The 22,762-nt window shown below is 32.4% G+C and overlaps 1 protein-coding gene and 1 long non-coding RNA gene across 3 annotated transcripts in view; one reads left to right on the forward strand and one right to left on the reverse strand.

The window, feature by feature from the left end:
- Nucleotides 1-541: 541 nt before the first annotated feature.
- LOC105042622 (SKP1-like protein 1A) lies at nucleotides 542-3,079 on the reverse strand. The gene is made up of 3 exons (XM_010919903.2): nucleotides 2,805-3,079; nucleotides 2,060-2,401; nucleotides 542-985 (listed from the first exon to the last, which is right to left on the reverse strand). Exons 2-3 carry the CDS (start codon nucleotides 2,369-2,371, stop codon nucleotides 812-814), a joined length of 486 nt encoding a protein of 161 aa, XP_010918205.1. The 5' UTR covers nucleotides 2,372-2,401; nucleotides 2,805-3,079; the 3' UTR covers nucleotides 542-811.
- A 3,165-nt stretch (nucleotides 3,080-6,244) lies between these two features.
- Nucleotides 6,245-22,762, forward strand: part of LOC140857022 (uncharacterized) — a 190,797-nt gene continuing 174,279 nt past the window's right edge. For both annotated transcript variants that reach the window (XR_012140502.1, XR_012140503.1), the window contains exon 1: nucleotides 6,245-6,313. This is a non-coding gene — a long non-coding RNA (uncharacterized lncRNA). The remainder of the gene's footprint in view (nucleotides 6,314-22,762) is intronic.

The following is a 22,762-nucleotide window of genomic DNA, read 5'->3' on the forward strand; positions in this document are numbered from 1 at the left end:
GTGCACAAGATCTATGGATTTTTATTACAACAATAAGATTTTGGGATAATACAAAAATATTTAAGAGGCTTAACCCTAAAGACTATTAAGCACGATTAGCATCCCTACTCCTTAATGTAAGACCTATGATAAAAGAGAAATATTTTTGAATCATAGCATAAAAAAAGGGTGATAAGTAATTCCTCATGCTGAAGTAATGCTGGCCTGGCAACTCAGCATGCAACTATCTTTTGTTTATGGAACAAATTCCCAAAAGTTATAGAACGCCTCACTAAATTTCACATATAGGAAACATTCACCTCTTGCATTACTCTTATTAGAGGAAAACAATTCCTACTGATAGCTCTCCGTCATACTATGGTTCTTAGAATATATTCACAAGAAATACTCCAGAGTGATGTTGGTGATATTCTCAAATGGTTTTATTTCTTTAATAAAAGTCTAAAGAAACAAAAATAATATATGAAATAAAATTGCCGACATATAGAGGGAACAAACATGACTATAAAATTAGTATCTCATAGCACAAATTTATCAATACTTGAAAGTATTCAAAGCTTTATAGTCATTAACATATCATGGAACATGTGTTTGGATCATGTAGCTAAACAAACTAAAGAACAAAACTAATAAAAAGATCTTAAAAGCAAGCTATTGCCGAAAGTTAGCTATAGCTTCTAGGTTCTATCCACCACATACCCTAGTTCAGCAAACCAACTTAAATAAGAACTAAAAACTTTTTTAGCTTTCTTTTGTCACCATTTGACCACATACTATGTAGCATGATATCTTGAGTTGAAAGCCTACACTTTCAGTTGAAGGCCCACGGGTACTCCATTTGGATCTTTTCCTCCTCCTCTGGAGTGAAGTCATTCTTAATTTTAAAAATCTTACGGATCTCCTCCGCTCTCTTCGCCTTCATCATGTTAGCCACTTGTTCGCATCCAAGGTCCAAGAGAGCCTTGATATCGAGATAATTGGCAGCCTGAAATCAATATAGGAAAGGTTATCTTCATTTTTTCCCACATAGTTCATTGTTTATAAGACATCACATAGAAGGATGATTATGATGAGCTAAAGAAAATGACTATTATCTAAAAAAATATTTTCATTTTTGAAATCTACACCAATCGAAGAGTAATATGTTCATTAATGGTAGACATGCAATTTTTGATGTTGAAACAAATTTTGAGGTGGTGGCTGAAATACAATTTAGAGTACATAATTTAATTCATTTTTTTAGAAAATGAGGGTCAAGCTTTGCAATTTAGTTCTTAAGGCCTTGCAACCTCTATCATAGGGGGCAAGGAAAGGACGTACTCTGAATAAAAAGAAGAAGAAATGGAGACCAATATGTGTTTATCAAATCATACATATATTATATAAAATTATATAATTAACTCGCTATATGATTACACATGGAAGATCCAAACTATAAAAGAACATATTTGACGCTTCGGATGAAATATTGATGGCGTTGCCCATCACTTTTCTTCCAATAATTTAAAACTAATAAAGAAGATCTAAAGAACGTGATGAAATGCTCAGAACCTCGCATATGGATTAGCTCCCTTCTTTTAGATTATAGAGAAACTGCTTATATGATGAACACATATAGGGAGAGACAGCCTGATTAGTCATACATAAGCATGTTATAATAGATGAGGGCGTATATAGTGTCAGATATCAAACTTTGTACTGTGGTCCTAATATCAAAATTTATGTGGGTTTACTCTCAGTTATTCATTGGGAGTTCTATTTAATTTGCTCTTTTCCAATTTGGTCTTAACAATTTGATCATTATCTCCCTCTAAATAGATTAGACATATACACAATCTAAAGTAGAGATAATCCACCGAATGATTCTTGAATTAAATTTGTTTTAGATTCAGGCTCTCCTTTCTGTAAAACTAAACACCATAATTCCATACCATCACATAATATAGCACTTTCAATTTAACATATCAAACTCCATGCTTCTTGAATCCCAAGGTAAAATACTGAAGGCTAGGAAAAGAGAGAGAGAGAGAGAGAGAGGAGGAAGGCTTGAGGATCTCACCAGAAGAATGTCATAAAGGATGGTCTGATCTACATCAATATATGCAGCATCCCAGCTCTCGATCTCCTTGTCGGTATTATGGCATTCGCCGAGTGCACTGGTGGTGCCGGCATGCTTCCTGCAGTACTCGATCACCTTGTCGAGGGTCTTGGCATCGACGTTGAAGAGAGGGATCGTGTTCTCCGCGCAGCCATCGTCGATCATGTTGCCGATCAACTTCGACTGCCTCGCCGTTGGCTCCTCCACTTCAAATTCCACGCCGTCTGAGCTTCTTAGAACGATCTTCTTCTCTATCTCAGCTGCCGACGCCATCGTCTTCGTCTTCTTTCTCAACTACTCGCTCTGCATTTCAGCAGACAAGAGTATAGCGTTTATTCATTCATAGATGGGAATAGGAGGAATAAGAGAATAACTCAAACGGAGGACTCCTGAGCTGATTGGGATCGTGACTGGTCCACCTGGACCAAGCCCGATCGAGGTCGCCGATGGGGGCAGACGGGAAGAGGTGGAAACCAGCCAAAAACAGGGCCGAACACCCTTTGCTCGGTCGTTTTCGAGTCCCAGCCCACTCGCCGGCGGCTGAGGCCCTCAGCGAGGAACGCCGGCGGCGTAGGTGGCCGGAAGAAGGGCAAAAATACTAAAAAAGAAGAGGGGACGGAACAGGGCATCACTCCGGCAAGTTTCTGAACCGGCAGCGATGGTTCGAGGACTTCAAAAGAAGAGGAAGCAAAAGGTCGGAACTTACCTGAGCTCCGGCGAGATTCTCCGGCCTCAAATTCCTTCCGTCAGGCGCAACGCTAGGATTCAGCTAGCTCCACAGGGAAGAAGAGGGATAACTCGTGGTTGAGTGCCTTGGAGGGGAGAGGTTCCTTTTATAGAGGACTTCCACCCGACGCCGGCCTGCCCTAGGAGTCCGTTTCCCACCCGGACTCATAGGAGAAGAAGACTCCCATGGGGACTCTTCTCTTAGATTTTTTTTTTTTTCCCCTCTTCCTCCGACGGTTATTTGGACCCCGCCATAAGAACCAGGCGTGGACCCAACCTAGCCTGCTCTAATGCTGTTGTTGACCTATCCATGCTTGTATTCCTTGGCCCAATTTATTTTCTAACATATGGAATGGCTTTGATACCATGGTCTCAGTGTCTGTGGAAGAGGACTAGCACGTGAGGTTAGAGATGCTGCGCTGGGAATGCATAATTATCTTATTAATTATGGTTTAAATTTTCAATTCTTCATATGTTAGTTAGCAGATCAACTCATGTCTCACTATATTAATACTTTTAATTTTTTTTTGAAAAATAGATTGTCCCATTTTTATTGAATAAACCTCTCTTGGCATACTTCTCTGGTCCATTTAAGGGAGAAAGAGGAAAATAGTATCTCCAAAAATGGGATTGATTATATCAAGTTACGTAATTCTGGCCATTGAATCTTTGGATTTTTTCTCACCGGAGGATCTCCTGCACATAATCCATGAATAATCATAAATAATTTTTTTTAACTTCGGCCATGGAATTAATAGAATAGCCAATAAATTTCAATGGATGAAATCAAACAATATCATCCTTTTGTTACAAAAAACAAATCTCATATGGATTTTATTTTTAAGTAAAATTTAAAATTCACTTATCCTATTTAGGATTTGATGATGCCAATTCAAAATCAGTTAGTAACTTTGATTTTTTTCGCTCCTTATGAGGACTCCATCAAAAGTTATATTGGATATGTGAAAATGGTATATATGAATGTTCAATTATAGATGTATATATTTTGTAAGATGGACATGGGTTGGGTCAATGGCAACTAATCTAAAATAAAATAGACCAAGGCTCAAACAATTTATCCATCCTTTGAGATTCTCTTCAGTCTGACTTTGAGTTTTAATTAATATTGTATGCTAGTCTTTTATTTTGTTAAAAAAGTTTTAGACTAGTGTTTAGCTCAAATGCAACCTCAAGGTAACCCTATCACTGTCTCTTTGCACACCAGGTTTTTGCCATCTTCCTTTCATTAATTGTGTCATAACACCATCCAACCAATCCATGATTTATACTACCATAAGCACCAATACTTGTTTCCACAAAATCTATACACTTGCATATAACAATAAGTTTTTAGGATATTACAAAAATATTTGAGAGGTTTAACTCTAAAGACTATTTAGTACGATTAGTGCCTATACTCATTGAAGCAAGAACTATAACAAAGTGAAACATTTTTGAATCATAGCATAAATAAGAAAAAAGCATGACAAGTAGTTCTTCTATCTTAAACTCCTCACCATCCAAACTCCTCCAAGTGATTGTTTTCTTCTCCTCTGTCGATTCTTAGCTATTGAGTGGAGCATTACTTCTTAATTATCTTTTGGATTATTGTCTTATTTGATTAGCCTCTTCAATTGATTGCTTTTAATCTCTTGGTTCTTGAATTTTACTTTAAGTCTGGACCAATTAGAGTCTTGATTAGCTCAATCTCTCAATTTTCTGTAAATAGGATAAGAAGTATCAAATCCTACATAATATTAATCAACTAGTTTAGAACTCCGTGCAATGCACGACATGTGATTATTTTTTTCAGATAAATCTTATGATAATCAACAACCTTAATTCTGTGAAGTTTCTTCATAAATTTATAATTTTTTATTATTTTTATTTTTAATCATTTTTTAGATCTTTCTATCTCTCATTCTCCTTCTCTTTCAATCCTCTCTTCACACACCTCCAACTCTTTCAATAGTAAAATTGACAATATCGACCATTGGCCACCACTACCATCAATGACCACAGTATTTTCGAGCTCGAGATGGAGCAAAAATATAGCAATATAATGATAAATGATAGTTTTGTGAGATACCGATTAGAATCTTGGTGAGTAATCCTCCAATTAATGAGCTGTGAGAGATTTAAATTTTAAAAATTAAAAAAATTAATATTAAAATTTTGAAGATCTGAACTATAAAAAAATTTCTTTTAAAAAATTAGAAATCTAAACTTTAAATTTTTTTTCCATCTCTTCTTTTACTGCTTTGATCCTTTCCTTAAGATTGATGTATCCGATCTACGAAATGCCAGATGATTAGTATCTATTCTTTGAATATAAGATATAATTAAAAATTTATAATTAATTAATACTATTTAAAAAATAATTTATAATTAATTATATATTAAATAACTATCTTTTATATCTCAATTATTAGTCTAGATAAGTTCAAATAAAAAAAATCAAAAAGCCTCGACAATAAAGTTTACAATAATAAAAGATCTTTACTGTTATTTTTTTTTAAGAATATTTTTTTATCTTTTTCTTCTTTCTTTTTCTCTTTTCTTTTTTTTCTTCTTTTTCTTCATTCCCTTTTCTTCTTCTCTTCTTCTGTGGACGTCCGAGCTCCTCGACCCGTGGGCCATCGACCTCCTCCACCTTGGATGCCGCATTGAGCTACTCAACCTCAAGATCTCCCACCCGATCGAGGCTCCCGAGGATAGAAAAACACAGAAAAAATCGAAAGAAAATGGAGGAAAAATCAACGAAAGCAAAGGGAAGGCAGAAAAAATTAAAGGTAAGACCCTTTCCCACCTAGCATATATATTATTTGGATCCCGGGTCTATCGGGTCTGGATATTAAATGTCCAGACCCTATCTATTTATATGATGGTTTATTGGATCCGGATCCGGATCCAGGTAAATGGGTCCAATACTAATATCAGACCCAGATCCATCGGGTAAATACCTGCGGATCTCGGGTCAAGATCCGATCCATTGACAGCTCTACTCTCTTTCCTGCTCTTTTTTCCTTTTTTTGTCTCTTTACGTTCCCCTTTTAAGATATTTTCCATCATCTAAATTTTTCTATTCAGCTGCTCCAAGCCTCCCACCTGATTGATACTCATGGAAAAAAACATAGGAAGCACTTGGGGGACATAGAAGAAACCAACAAAAATGAAGGAACAATGGGAAAAAATGGAAAGGTAAGACCTTTTCCCACATAAAATGATTTTTCTTTTCTTTGGGCTTATTTTTCTCTTCATTTCTTTGACTGTTTCAGTTAACCCTAATCAGGGCAAAACAGAATGGAACAAAGAAAAGGATTAGAGAAAGCTGAGAAATAAGCTTAAGGAAGCAAAGTATATGTTCTTATGTTTGTGTATCATGTTAATATCATATTAATCAGCATGTATCAACTTGATAGGAAAAGAAAGAGCTTAAGGAGTGCCATGGATGAGTTAAATATCAGGGTATCCTAGTAGCTACTTGAGGTGAGTGGATTCCTTCTAATGGTGGTGTTTTTATTATATATTGCTAAGAAAATGATCTGCTATAAAAGGATTACTTTACAGCATGTATTTTTAAGTATACAATCATGAAAACAGGAAAGGAATGTTATTGACATGATATCCAAAATATAAATATATGAGTATGGATATTTAGCTGAACAGAAATCTATTTTTAATATGGAAATTCTTTGAGCTAGTTTTTAGCCTTGAAAATTCAGCTTTCTTGTATCAATAACAGCATTATCATCAGCATAGCAACAGCATGAACATTTTTACAGCTTGTATGTGAAGGTAGTTTGAATAGCAAAGTATCAATGGTATGAATTGTAGTATATCAGCTTATTAGCTGCATATTAAATGGTAATATATCAGCTTATCGACTGGGTGTGAATTTGTGTTGTATCAGCTTACTATCTTTGTATTGTATTAGCTTACTATCAGTTGGACATGAAATTGTATTGTATTGTATTGTATCAGCAAGATAGCTATCTGTGGCAAGATTATAGAGCCTGTGGTGGAACTAACATGCCTGTGGCGAGGGAATATGATTGTGGTGAAATAATGTGCCCATGGGAGCTTACTAGCATCTGGTGAGGCAGGCTACCTAGGGGAGTGGGTTCTTTATGGGATGTGTTGTTCTCATGGTGGTAGGACAGGCTACTCATAGGAATAATTTACCTATGAGAGTTTGTTGTCTTGATAGTAGTGAGACAGACTGCTCATAGGAATGGTTTACTTATGAGAGTGTGTTGTCTTATGGATGATAAGGTAGGCTGCTAATAAGGAATCCTATGAGAGTGTGTTGTCTGAATGATGATATGGCAGACTGCCCATAGGAATGGCCTACTTATGGGATGTATTGCCAGTAAACCAAGTGTGTGTGCCATGACATGGTTAACAGTAAATAGTTGCTTGTGTTCTGAATTAACTTCTTGCATAGCTTAATATTTCACATGGCTTGATCCTTATTTAAATGCCATAGAGGCCCAGCACATGTATGTGTAATATCATATTGGTTCACTTATGTTTGGTATCATTTCTTACATGGTTTATTCCATGGTTATTTCCTGTTTTTGATAGCTTATCAGCCATGTATGATGTATACTATTATGAGCATGCGAACTAAGAATGTGGAAGGTATATTGGTTCATTCTAGTGATGCACAGTATATCACATTATGAGAATATAAGTTATCTTACCTATTTCCCTATTGTTAGTTAGATTTTTCACTCATCATTATGTAGTTCATGTCCTTTTCATGACAGATTTGAAGTACTATAGCCCAGCATCTTTAGAGCATCAGTAGTATAGAGGATTGGCTGAGTGGCTAAAAGAAAAGTATGTTCTATGATATGTGGTGTGTCAAAGTTGTTTATATTAGTTTATGAAAGGGATGTAAATTGAAGGTATGTAAACTATATGAGTTTAACTTGTGAAAATTCAGAAAATGTCCGGTATATGTTGTAGCTTGTATAGACCATAATGAGACAAATGAAATCCTGACTTGGTTTGGAGAAATAAAAGCAAAATCTTGAGATATGAGGACTTAGCTGAAATGTTTGTGTTAGCAGTGTAAATTACTGATTGAATTATGCATATGAGCAAATTATCAGAAAAGCTTTTCCCTTTACTCTTAGTTAAGGGTGAGGTGTAGCATGCTGGTCCGATTTTAGGGGTGGGGTGTTGTACGTTTCACTACCGTTCTTTGCATTTTATGCTATATAAAAGGCACTCTATTTTATGGTGTTCATTTTCTTCGAGCTCTAATCTTGAGTTGATTGGTTATTGTGATGCTGACTGGGCTAGTGATTTTACTGATCATCATTCCATCATTGGCTATTGTTTCTTGTTTGGTGATTTCCCAATTTTCTGGCATAGCAGGAAACAAACTGTTATAGCTTGATCTAATACAGAGGTAGAATATTGAGCCCTTGCTGATGCCCCTTCCGAACTCTTTTGGCTACTCTGGTTACTTGAAGCTATGATTGTTTCTCATTCTTCTATCATGACTCTTTATTATGATAATAGGAGTGTAATTCAGATTGCTCATAATGATGTCTTCCATAAGAGAACTAAACACATTGAAAATGATTTTCACTTTGTTTGTCAACATTTTTTTCATGGCACAATTTGACTTATATCTGTTCACTCCACTGATCAAACTGTCAACATCTTCACCAAATCTCATCTTTCTGGCAAGTTCAATGATCTCATGTCCAAACTCAAGTTGACATCGACTCCACTACCTTGAGTTTCAAGGGGTGTTAACATGAGTCCCAATAAGTTTGGAATGCTAGCATGATATCCCAGCAAGTTTGAAATGCTTGAAAAATATCCCAATAAATTTGAAATGCTAGTATGATATCCCATGACATCTCAGCAAGTTTGGAACACTAGCATGATATCTCAGCAAATTTGAAATACTAATATGATATCCCATGATATCTCAGCAAGTTTAGAATATTAGCATGATATCTCAGCAAGTTTGGATTGCTAGAATAATATCCCAGCAAATTTGAAATGCTAAGCTAGGAATTAGTCAATATAATAATCTTAGAGATCTTGTGCATACATACACACATACATACACACACACACACACACACACACACACACACACACACACACACATATATATATATATATATATATATATATATATATATATATATATATATATGTATATATATATGTATATATATATATGTATATATATATATGTATATATATCATCAGTATAAGAATAATATATGACACATACTTTCCTTTCAATTTTCCTTTATAGTTTACAACTAAAATAATTTTTCATAAACATCATAATATTTGTATCGATAATATTTAAAAATATTAATAATATTTAATATTAATATATTGATTCTATTATATATATATTAAAATAGAGGCATCAGTCATTGCTCCCCATGTATTCATTTTTCTCCAATGTAGTATCTGCCATGTGGCCATAAGGAGCTTTTTTTTTCTTCGAAGCTTCCACCCCCCATTCTTTCCATAGCTTCCTCATTCCCCTCTTGTCTTCTTGGTCAATATTGGAATGACCAGAGTTTGGACAACCACCTCCTCCCTACTCGCAAAGATCGAAAGCATGCCCACCCAGGCCCCACAATTACCATTGAGATAGGGGCATCGACGGTGGCTACGGAGATGACATCAGTGGTGAGGGTTGGGTCACTAGTGGCCATGTTGATAAGGATGGAGCCTGAGGACAAGCCTTGAGAGGTTGTTGATGGTGGCATCGAAGGCGATGCGACGGACATCGATGGGATAGTCGATGATGGGGAAGATGACATCACTAGCAAAGATGACGGTGGAGGGCATTCAGCATGGCAGGCACCACAATCGATGAGGGGTTGTGCACCACAAAGAAAAAAGGAAAAAAAGATTAAAGTTTAGATTTTTAATTTTTTTTAAAATTTAGATCTCCAAATTTTTATACAAAAAGAAAGAGATTTTTTTGTAATTTCTAAAGTTTAAATCTCTCACGAGCCATACACACTTACATATATTTTTGCTCCATCCTCAGCTTGAAGATGCTACTATCATTGGTGGCAGTGATGGTCGATGGACAACATCATTTGCTCTACTATTGGAAGACTAGAGGGTATACAAGGAGATGATCAAAGAATGTCGGCAACATTATCAACTATACTATTTAGATAGTTGGGGGTGTGTGAGGAAATTAATTATCAAAAGAGAAGGGGAAGGAAAAATGAAAAGTTTCAAAAAAAGTTAAAGATAAAAATAGTGAAAATTGATGGCTTTATGAAGGGGTTTCACAGAATTAAGGTCGTCGATCTTCACAAATTTTGCTTGATAACTCATAATCCTAGCTATGCATAAAATATATTTTTTATTATTTTAATTATTTTTAAAATATATATAGAATAGATATAACAGAATAAATAAATAAAATATTTTTAAAAAATTATATTCTATGCATTGCATGGGGTTATAAGCTAGTTTAAGTAAAAATCCATAAAATATTCATAAATGGAAGAATTATTTTTAATAATAAAAATATTAATTTCTAAATAATAGTGTAATTAATAGGGAATAATATTTTGGAGTCTATATGTTTTCTAGATTTAGAAAAAGATGAAGAAAGATAAGGAGAGGAAGAAATGGAAAAAAAAAATAAGAAAAAGAAAAAGGAGGGAGAAAAAGAAGGAAAGAGTGTAGAAAAATAAAATTATAGAAATTTAATATTAAAATTATTATTTAACATCAATTTATGATTTATATATTAATATATTATTAACATAAATATAGTATATTATTTAATATCAACAACATTTGTTATTAATATATTAACAATATATAAATAAGAAAAATCAATAAAATATTTAAAATTAGAAGAATAGTTTTATATTTCAATAAAAAAATATTAGTTCCTAAGTAAATGATGCAATTAATATAAAATAATGTTTTAGGTGAAGGAAAAAAGAGAAGAAGAGATAGAAACAAGAAGAAGAAAAAGGAAGGAGAAAAAGAAAAAGAAAAAGAAAGAGAACATACAAAAATAGAATCAAATAAAATTGGTACTATAATTATTATTTAGCAAGTAACCTACATTATGCAAAAAAATTTAATTAAATATTGAAAAAAGCAAAAAATATGGTGATAACATATTAACATATTAACAATATATATCAATATATTAATACTTTATCAATATATTACTGATACATCAATATATTACTAACAAATAATATTAATATATTATTTAATATTAATAATATTTAATATTAATATATTAAGAATATAACATTTTATGAGAATTCAAAAAAATTATAAATAGAAGAGTTATTTTATTTGTTAAATAAAAAGATACTAATTCCTGAATAGCAATGTTCTAGATTAGAAAAATGGTAAAGAAAAACAAGGAGAAGAAGAGATAGAAAAAACAAGAAGAAGGAGAGAAGGAAAAAGAAAAAAAAAATGATATAGAAAAACAAAATTAAAGAAACTTAATATGAAATTGTTAACTGAGAATTTTTTTTTGCTATATTCATTAGTTATTGAATTATTTAACTAGAATTTAATGTCAATTTTTTTTGTTCCTACATAAATTAGCTAACCATGAGATTTATTGTGATTCATTGGTGATTCTTGAATTGCATCTTAATTTGGTGATCCAGTTAATAGTATAAGTGATTTGTTATGTCCACTTCATTATTATTGTATTGAATGTTTTGAATAATTTAGTAGATTTGTTACTTTTCTTTGAAATGGTTTTAAGTTTTTCATATTATGGGTGAATGACACTTTACAATTTTTAGGATAGTTTGCTATAACTTGAATTGTAACTTATTTTCATATTATTGTTTTGATGTCAACTATTTTTCTATTTGATTGGTTGAGTGATTTCAAGAGATATATATTGATAAAATAGAATAATAAGGATGAACATTCTCAGCCAACAAAAATGTAAATGATCATTGAGCATGAACAAGAATTTGGAAAATTCTGGTGCCAAAAAAATGGAACAGATCATAAGTTATCATTCAGTTGTGAATGATCAATGAAATTTATATACTATTGGATATGAAAGTTTTGAAGATTATAATTAGGAAAAGTGTATAGTATTGAAAAAAATACATTAGTGGAATTAATAAATAGTATATGCATCAAAATAATGCTGATGGAACACGAACAATGAGAAGTACCATGATAACATTTCTATTGAAGATGGTATTGCATTAGCAATGGAGAAGGTACAGTTTGTCGATTTTAAAATAATATGATTTGTATACTATAATTTCCACATACATTCTTATTAAGATTTAGGTTTAATTTGATTTCAATTGGTGATCAACCACATTATGGATAAAGTTCTGCCAGATTTTTCTTCTAGATGTCAAAGTATCTCTAATTAGAGCTTTTTTGAAATTCTTTAAATATAGAATGATATTTAAAAAGGATTTTCTATCATGTCGGAAAATTTACAGACCCTTTGAATCTTGGATTACCTGAATATCATTGTGGATGTTGTGGATCTTTATTTTGGTCTAAAGAACATATGCAAAAATCTCAAAATACATCGAGGCAAATATTTAGCCTATGTTGTCATGAAGAAAGAGTGGATTTGCCATTGTTCAAAGAGACTTCTGCTTTTTTACATACTTTGTTATCAAGTGGAGGAAGAAGAGCTAGCTTTAAAATTTCAAAAAAATATTAGAGTATACAACTCAATATTTGCATTTTATTAATTGATGATAAGATTGATGATGAAATCAATAATAAACCAAGACCATATGTTTTCCAGATCTATGGTCAAAATCATCATAGAATGAGTTTGTTATTACCCATTGATGGAGAGAAGCCTAAACTTGCACAATTATATATATATATACATATATATATATAATGATAGTAAACATGATGTGGATAATAGAATGAGAGCATTTAGTTTGAATGATCAATGTTTAGATATAGATCTAGAAATTGTAGAGAAATTAATTAAGTTATTTAATTTGATGCCAAAAATTAGATTGTTAAATCTTCTAGAATAGCTAGAGATCATTTTAAAGAATCTGATTTTTCACCTGTGTGATTAAAACTATCAAGAAAGCATCAAGAGGATAGCTCACAATGTAATGCTTAGATGGCTTTTGACATAGTAGGATTGATAGTTAGTGATCTTAGTCAGGTAGATCGTCAATGCGATATTATTATTGAACATAAAACTGAATGTTTAAAATATATTAGTACTTTACATTCAAATTTTATAGCTATGTAATATCTGATTTTATTTCCACATGGTGAAGATGATTTTGTAATTGATATCAAATATAAAGAGCTTTTATACAAATACTATGTTAACAAATAGTATGTTACTATGAGAGAATTCTATACTTTTAGAATATAGCAAAGACATCATAAAGAAAAAATATTAATAAGAGGTGGAAGATTATTCCTACATGTGGTTGACTCCTTTGCATGCATTGAAGAGGAAAGGTTGGATTACATAAGAAGAAATAAGAAAGAATTGCAGTCAAAAATTTATCAGGATATCAAAGATGCAGTAGTATGAGGTGATGTTGATGGCAATGCAATCAAAAAGAAAATTATTTTGTCATCAAGTTTTATCATGAAAGTCTTAAGATATATAATCCAAAATTATCAAGATGCTATTGCTATTTGTAGATGGTATGGACATCTGTATTTATTTATCTTTAATTGTAATGTACAATAGCCAAAAATTTAGGGGGCTTTAAACTTAATTCTTGGTCAAAGAGTTGAGGATATACCTGATATCATCAGCACAGTTTTTAAATGAAGCTTGAAGATTTGATGTCGGATGTTACTAAAAAGCATCATTTCAAAAAAATAGTTGGAGATAAAATAGTACTTCTTAGCAGCACATTTTGGTATATAGTAACTGATAAATTTTGATTTATATTCTAATATACCTAATTTTTTATATTATTTATAGTTTTATATATAATAGAGTTTCAAAGGCATAGCTTGCCATATGTACATATTTTGGTTTGACTAGATCTAGAATATAAATATCCAATAGTAGTAGATATAGATTCTATAATTTGTGTAGAGTTGTTAGATAAAAATATTGATCCAAAATGATATGAAAATATTATAAAATTTATGATACATGATCCATGTGCAACATGTATGATGAAAGGATACTGTTCAAAATATTTTTCAAAAAATTTTAGAGACAAACATCCTTGATAAAAAAGAATTTGCTATTCACAGAAGAAGAAATAATGGATGGTATGGTATAAAAAAATGGAGTTATGCTTGATAATATATTTATTGTTCCATATAATTTGAACTTTGTTACACATTATCAGGCATATATAAAAGTGAATGGTGTAATAAATCAAAGATAATTAGATATCTATTTAAATATATCAATAAAGATGTAGACAGAATAAGAGTCGTTATAACAGAGAAAGTAGTGATTGATAGTGGCATTGGAGAACAACAATACAAACAAATAGATGAAATCAAAATGTATCTTGACTGTCCAAATTTATCTACATATGAAGATGTTAGGTCACTATTTCAATTCGATATTTACTTTGGAGAACAAATAGTGGAATGATTAGTTGTACATCTTTCATTTATGAATAGAATTATCTATCATGAAAATCCAAGTTTATCATCTATTCTTAGAAGAAAGGATGTAGAAAAAATAATATTTATAGAATAGGTGAAGACAAATAAAATATTTGAGGATGCTTAATAGTTAACGTATGTCGAAGTTATGATAAACTGGGTATAGAATATTAAAGATGAAATTTGGACCAAAAGAAAGCAGAAAAATAGAATTGGTAGAGTAGTCTACATTCATCCCAACTTGCGTGAACTATATTACTTAAGAATGCTTTTGACAATGGTTAAAGGAGCCAAAAATTATGATGAAATTAAAAGTATAAATGGCATTATATATCCAACATTTCCATCTGTATATAATGTACTTGATTTATTAGGTAATTATAAATAATGGAATGAAGCATTGGATGTAGTATCTTATTGGGCAATGACATCAGAATTGAGATAGCTTTTTGTTACTTTAATAATCTATTGTGAAGTAGTAGATCTAGTCAAATTGTTGGAAATGAATTGGAAAAATTTTACAGAGGATATCATCTGGAGATTAAAAAATATATTGGAACTTTCCAATTTGTAAATTTCAGAATCATAATTGAATAACCATGTTTTGTTCAAGTTGGAGAAATTATTCCATAAAAATTGTTGTTCTCTTTCTGATCATAATCTTCTAATGCCTAATATAGAAATAATAGAAGAATTAAATAATAAATTGTTGAGAGAAGGGTTAGATTATGATATCCATGAGCTATCGAAGGAACACTTTTTCGATGTTATTTCAAAGGTTGAATGAAGAACAAAAAAATGTTTATGATGTGGTATTGAAGCTATGAATAAAATGAAGGATATCAAAAAATTGTTTGTGATGTGGTATTGAAGCTATGAATAAAATGAAGGATATCACGCATCCGGGATATACATACAAAAATTAGATTACAGTGGAATTTAAAACTAACCTAGATTTAAAACTATTTTAAATCTAACATGTATAAAATATAGATCTAATCTATACATGCCAGGATCATTCACATACTGAAATTAAGATATTGAAAAATAAAATCAGATGTAGAGTTAGATCTTTACCTTTGCATGGATCGATGATCTCTGTAGCTAATGATCGTGGTAATCTGGTGAGGCTTTTGTAGAGCCGCACATACATTCGGCCTCTAGGGGTATCCACCGAGGTTGATTTGATCAGAAGGATCCAATCTCATTAGGGTGCTAGCTCTTTTGCAGAGATTGCTCCTTGGACTGTCAAATCGGTTTGATCTTTTGATTTTTTTTAAAAAAAATCAAATATATCTAAAATAGGAGGATGAAATTAGATCTCATTTGATTTTTTTTTTCTTTTTCTCTTGTTAAGAGAAAATATGAGGATCTATAGAAGAAGACAAGAGATCTGATCTCTTTCTTCTTCCTTTCCTATCCAATCCTTGAACTAGATCTAGAAAAGGATGAAAAGAACTTTTCATGTCCATCTCATGGACCAAGAAGGAGAGTAAACATCAGATCTAATCTAATTTTTAATCATCGAATTTTTAATCGAAAAAGATGTCCAACTCTTGGACACTAGGATAAGGGAGAGAGAGAGAGTTTTACCTTTCTAAGCAAACAACCATTGGTTGTTAGAAAGAAGGATAGGAAGAAGATGAGGCATCCCAAACTTTGTATGTTGAGAAGCCCTCATGCCCATCCTTATCTTCATGCCAACCAGCCCTCATGCCCTTCTTTGCTTTGGCATTCTCCATCCCTCTCTCTTGGGGTGTCCCAATTGATCTCATCTCAAGGTTGCCACTCCATCTAATCCACTCTTTAAATAGGAGAGTGGTTAGGGTTGTTATAAGAGATAGAGTTTGAAACAACTACGACTCTCTCTCTTTGTTGCCACCCCACCCCTTTCCTATTATTTTCTTTATGCCAAAGCTTGTACGTAGAAACCTTTTCCATATTCAAGAAGTCTTAGGCATCCTCTCATATGCGGAGTGGGATATAGGATAAGGTCTCCTCATGGATTAGGTCAAAATTGGTTCAAATCCAAATAAAACATGAAGTCCAATTTAGATTAGGTTTCATCATCAATTAAGTCCAATCCTATTAGATCAATGAAACCAATCCAAGTCAAATTATAATTATATCTAATTAAATTAAATCTGATTTAATTTGACTAAGATCCAATCCAAATCAAACAAGGATAAAGATTAGGTCAAACCTAATCAAGATAGATTTGGGTCAAGTGTTCATTAGATCTAATCTCGTTAGACTTATGAAATCTAATTTGAGTTAAACTTAAATCAAAATTAATTAAATTAAATATAATTTAATCTGATTAAGATCCAATTCTAATATTTGATCAAATTAAATAATATATACTAATTATAATTTAGTTCTCCTATAACTTGCTAACTCTTAGCAAGCCCTCAATATAACTTTTACATTTAAATCCAATCATCAATCAAATTGATAATTGAAATCATTTGTGATTTATGATTCAAAATCATGATTCGATAGTCTGACCAGTCAAGACCTCTTTTATGTATGACCTCATAGGTTCTATTCTATCTGATATGAAAAATATTTTGATCTCCATCAAAATATTATTGAAACTCCTTTCAATAGATTAGAATAATTCTAACTCACCAATCAAAAATTATTGACCATCAAAATAATTTTTGTTGATCTCTAATCCATCAGTGATGTCTGGCAGCATATAGTGACAATCCAGTAGAACAGAAGAATAAATCTCTAGGTATAGTTACCATGTGATACAGTTCTTCTATCATGAGTCCCAATAAAATGGAGGTATAGAAAACTCATCAAACCCCATCGTCTATTATATATAAGATTTATTTGACTTGAGTTTATTTGTGAAATCTGATGGAAACTCCTTTCCATCATTCACTGTGCTCTGACTAAGATCTTCCAAAGTCAATCTCATAAATCACATAGGACTACTCCTTAACTATTAAGGTCAATAGATCCCATCAGATACATATTCTATTCCTACAATGAACCTATTACAGTCAACATACACCTCAAGACTCCATATAGCTAGGATATCGAGTTATAGTATAGTCAAACTATAGCAACCTCATTGTGAACAGCAGAGGTATTGTAGGTCTAAGAACTAGTCACATTACTATAGTATTGAGAAAGTCATTGATGAGTGAGTAGACATTCAAGTAACTTTTTAGAAACCCTAGAGACATTCTCTTTATATAGGCACTACCTTGACTCAAAAGAAGAATCCAATTATCTTAAAAAGGTACATCCTTATCTTATAAGAATCTTCTATCTTTTTAATTTGATTTATTTTTAATAAAATCAGATATAATTGATATTTTATCAGCCCCTTTGGGTAGGTACAAGGGGTGCCCCATAGAATATAAGTCAGGTAGTTTGGGGCACCAACACTTGACGCCCCTTAGGGATTTTTTGACATATAAGAGAAGACGTGGCCCCTCTCTCTCTCCTCCACACCAATCCACAAGAAGGGGGTGGGCCTCTCTTGCCATATCCAGGGGGTTGGCACCCTTTGGTCTTGCCAAAAAAGAGAAGGAGGCACCTCCCATCTTTCCATCTATTCCACATGCACACTTAGAGATAATTAGGAGATAATGAAGAGATAATATTAAGATAATTTAGCTAACTAATTGACTTAATCAAATCTTCTTGAGCTCACAACTAAGATCCCAATTAAAATCCAAATAAATTCAGGTGAGGTTCAAGGCTATGGAGTTGATCAAATCAAAGTCCCAAGAAGAATTAGATTTGACCATGTGCTAGCATGATTCTCATAAACCTAATAGAATTTTAATAAAATCTAACCCAATTAGAACTTCATAAGCCCAATTGGCAAATTCAAGATTAAATCTCTTAATATATGACCCCATAGGTTTCATTTTATCTGGTAGTAAGATATATTGTGATCTCCATCATAATATCATCGAAACTCTTTTCGATGGTATCCTTTGAGGGTCATCGATCATCAAGACGACACCCGATGAGTCTCACAATCTATCAGTGACATCTAGCAGTATGTAGTGGTAACTCAGTAGAATAAAAGTATGAACTTTTAGATACAGTTATCATGTGATTCAGTCCTTCTATTGTGAGTCTTGACTAGATGGAGGTCATGGAGAACTCGTCAGACCCATCATCAGTCATATGCTAGATTGGCTCGACTCGAGTTCATTTGTGAATTTCGTGAAAATTCTTTTTCAGTATTCATACTTACTTTGGTCAAAGACTTTCTAAACTCAGTCTCGTAAATCATATAGGACTTTTTTTTTCTACCGAGGTCGATAGATTCTATCTAGGTGCATCCTACTTCAAACAATAAACCTGAACCTACTAAAGCCAATATACACAGCAAGGATCCGAATGGCTAGGGACCAAAAAAATATACAGTCAAATCCAATAGCCTCGCTACGGATAGCCAATGACACTGCAGGTCAAAGGACCGCTTACACCACTGCAGTATCGAGAAGACCACTGATAAGTGTGTAGACATCCATATGATTCTCGTATTGATCATGATCAGTGCAAGTTATTCTCTAATAACCACTCATACCTTCACTCCAGTGCTCTACACTGCAAACCCAAAACTTATCTGTCCGTAAGAGAGGTGACTGTGCATCGATCTTGAATGGATTGATCACTATCCTCCGTGATGGTCCTTTGATCGGGAGTATTTAGAAATTAACCACTAATTAATATATGTCTCAAATTCTTAACTCTTTAAGAATATACAAAAATCATCTTTGTTAATTTTTAGAACAAATCATGGACACACAAATATGATTGGAATGAAAAAGTTCTTTATTGATAATGAAAAATTATAAGTATAAGTTTAAGCTCTGAAATTACATAATGTGTTAGCCAACAATTGGCTTCTAGGGTACAAATCCAACATAGACAACTAAATTTTAAACTAATGTTAGTATAAGAATAACTTTTCTAATTAGGAGGATGTCATCTATGTACAATACGAGGATCGTGATAGTACTCCCACTGACCTTCTTATAAACATATATTTTCCTCAAGGAACATTTGATCACATCAAATTCATGTTTCTTATCTCCCATGAGGAACACTTTCCCTATGTCCTCTACCAAAATACCTAAGTATCTTTCAGTAGGACAGGAGATTATAAGATGAAGGGACTATATATACTGGCTCAACATGAATAGGTTCTATGACTTGTTGCTCTTAGGAGACTTTTTCTTTGAGTTCAGTTTTTCTCCCACTATCCCATCTTGGACAAACTATTTCTTCAAAAATGTAGCATATCAGGCCACAATCACATTGTGATCCTTAGGAAGAAATTAGTATCCCTAAAACTCTTTAGGATACCTTTAAATGAGTCTCATAGACCTAACCTCTAATTTGGTCTGTATGCCAATACTTGACATGGGCCAGACTTCATTAACATGCCACATCTCATACGACATGACTTAGAGAAAACTCTATTCGTTAAGTATATTTTTAAAGAAAATAAGGAAAGATTAGCAAAGCTCATCATAGATCAGATTATATCGAATAGAGTCTAATTCCTGCTCTCGACACCTCATCAAGTTGACGTGTACTAGAAAGAATCTATTGTGAGACTATGCCATTTTCTTGAGATAGATTAGAAACTCCATTAAGGCATACACCTCTTCGATCTCATCGAAGAACCTTAAAAATTTTTTAATTTATTTCTTTAATTTATATACAAATTCTTTAAACTTTTCAAAATATCAGATTTATTTCTCATACATATATACTCATACTATGAACAGTCACTAATATAAGTAATGAAGTAAAGAGAATCATCCCTTACCCAACTCATCAAATGGGTTTTGCATACATCAAAATGTATTAGAGCAAGTATATTAGTGGTTCTCACCCCATATCTTATAAAGGGTTAGTTTAATCATCTATCCTTAAAGGTAGAATCTATAAATTGAAAATGACTCGAGAGTCGATGAGCCTAGCTCATACCTTTCAAATTTATTTATTTTGTCCTCTTCAATATGATCAAAACTGACATACCATATGTACTAGATTTATCTCATCATTGGATCTCTAGATCCTATGGCACTCACAGTCTACTCAAATACTAATATCGAGTAGATCCAACATATCTTCTAAAGGCATGTCTCTTATCTTTTTCTCTAGGTTCACTAAGTATACAAAAACCCTTCCCCTTGAACTCTTCAAGGTCCCATCGGTAGTCATCAACTCAACCAAGGTGCAATCGATTTTATTCATTTGATAGTTTACTATAAACTAGCCATGTGAACTAGTAAGAAACTGTAGGATCAAATCTATGTGCAATTCTTTATGCTTGGACATATTGAGCTTCTGAAGCTCATCCAAGTCTTTGATCATTGTCAAATAACGATTATGAACTAATTGCCCTTTGGTCAATATCAGATGGTTTGGTGACTTAAGGATATCCTGGTTAGCTCAACTTCTCAAAATTTAAAACTATTTTAGATTCTTGAGTCAGTCTTTATAACTTGATTAGTTAATCAATTGATTCTCAGTTTGTAAGGATTGAAAGTTGATTTTTAATTCTATCATAGAGTAGAGATTCTAGTAAATGTTAATACTTGATTTTAAATTTATTTTAAAAACTTTTAAAATAAATATGCTCTCACTATTTTTTCAGATTCTGACACTCCTTGAGTTGGAAAGCAAAAATTTCTTTACAAATTAGGATTCCTAGTGGGTACTGCTATCTCATCGATTGACACACTACCTCACCTGACAGTTATTGGCAAACATGTCAACCAATAGATGGATAACTCTTATCTAATGCTTCTCAAGCAAATTACAATGGATTTAGTCTCTAGGTTCTGAAATCTCACCTGACAGTTATTAATCTCATTCTCTAGTTAAGTCAGACCCACCATTAAGCATAAGTGAAGCCATCATTGGGACCCTCATCTGATAGTTATTGGGCCTAACCTCATCTCCACCCCTCAGCATCTCATGCCAATAGAGTGGTTGCTTCTTCGTTGATGCAACTAAACCACTTTGTCCAACCGAGAACAGTCAACATCAGAGAGGGCACGGTACTCTACAATGGTAAAAGATCCCTTGACTTAATATTACTAAGCAAATTTTTTAATTTAAGTCTTTTTAATCCTAATTAGTCATAACTGTTATGACTAACCCTAAAGATATGGGCTAGCTCGAATCATCAAGCAACTATATCAAGACTAATCAACCAAATTGGTCAGAAAAGTATAAGATCGATGGGGGTCCCCTCGTTGCTTTTCTTAGACACCAACAAATTAATCAGGTTAGCGAACAAAATCAATTAAATAACCATCTCTTTTTAGGGTGAGCCAAACCACTTTCCTTAGACACCAATAGGTTAATCAATTTCAAGTAGGTTAGCATGTGTAACTCAGACTCGAGCTACTAAACCAAATCAGATCTTTGAGTTAATTGATCCAACATGTGGCTATTAATCGATGTGATCAATCTACAACTATTGGATTGATTTTGAGTATTTTTGATCTAATTCTAATCAACTCTTGATTGGATTGGATCAACCGCTCATCTCGATTGAGCCCTATCATGTACAAATCGATTATCCAAAAGTAATCAAATTATTAGATCTAATTGAACTATCTAAGCCCAAATCTTCATATTTTATGCTTAAGATTAAGATATTAAATTTTCAATTTCAGATCCTTAATACTTAATTTCAGACCTTTAATTCAATGCATTATGATCATGAGGTAGTTTAGATGTCAAAACTACTTTCAGATCTAAACTAACAGTTTATGTATCTCATACATAAACACATAAATTTTAGATTTATGTTTAGATCCTAAATGATTTTGGATCTAAGGTTTTTATTTAAAAGGGTCTCATCTCACATCATCCTAGGACAACCATTTAGCATAATTTTCATTATGCCAGGGCAATCTTATATCAGAATAATTTTGATTAATCCAACCAATTTAGATCTAATCTAAAAAAGGTTTGATCAATTATATATCTCATGTATAAATAAGATCTAATCATGTACATCTCATGTAACTTTTAGATCTAACAAACATGCATCTCATGCAATATTTAGATCTATTAACATGCATCTCATGCATATTAAAATAGATTATATATCTCATATATAACTACATCAACATATATCATATATGCATATCACTTATACATCTCATGTATAAACAAAATTTAATACATCACATGTATTTAAATTAGATCTAATCTAATGACTAAATCTAATTTTTAGATCCTAATAACTTGCATGTAAAATTAATCCATGGCTTTGATACCACTTGAAGGATATCGCACATCTGAGATATACATGCAGAAATC

Source organism: Elaeis guineensis, chromosome 4 (assembly GCF_000442705.2).
Source record: "Elaeis guineensis isolate ETL-2024a chromosome 4, EG11, whole genome shotgun sequence".
Lineage (NCBI taxonomy): Eukaryota > Viridiplantae > Streptophyta > Magnoliopsida > Arecales > Arecaceae > Elaeis > Elaeis guineensis.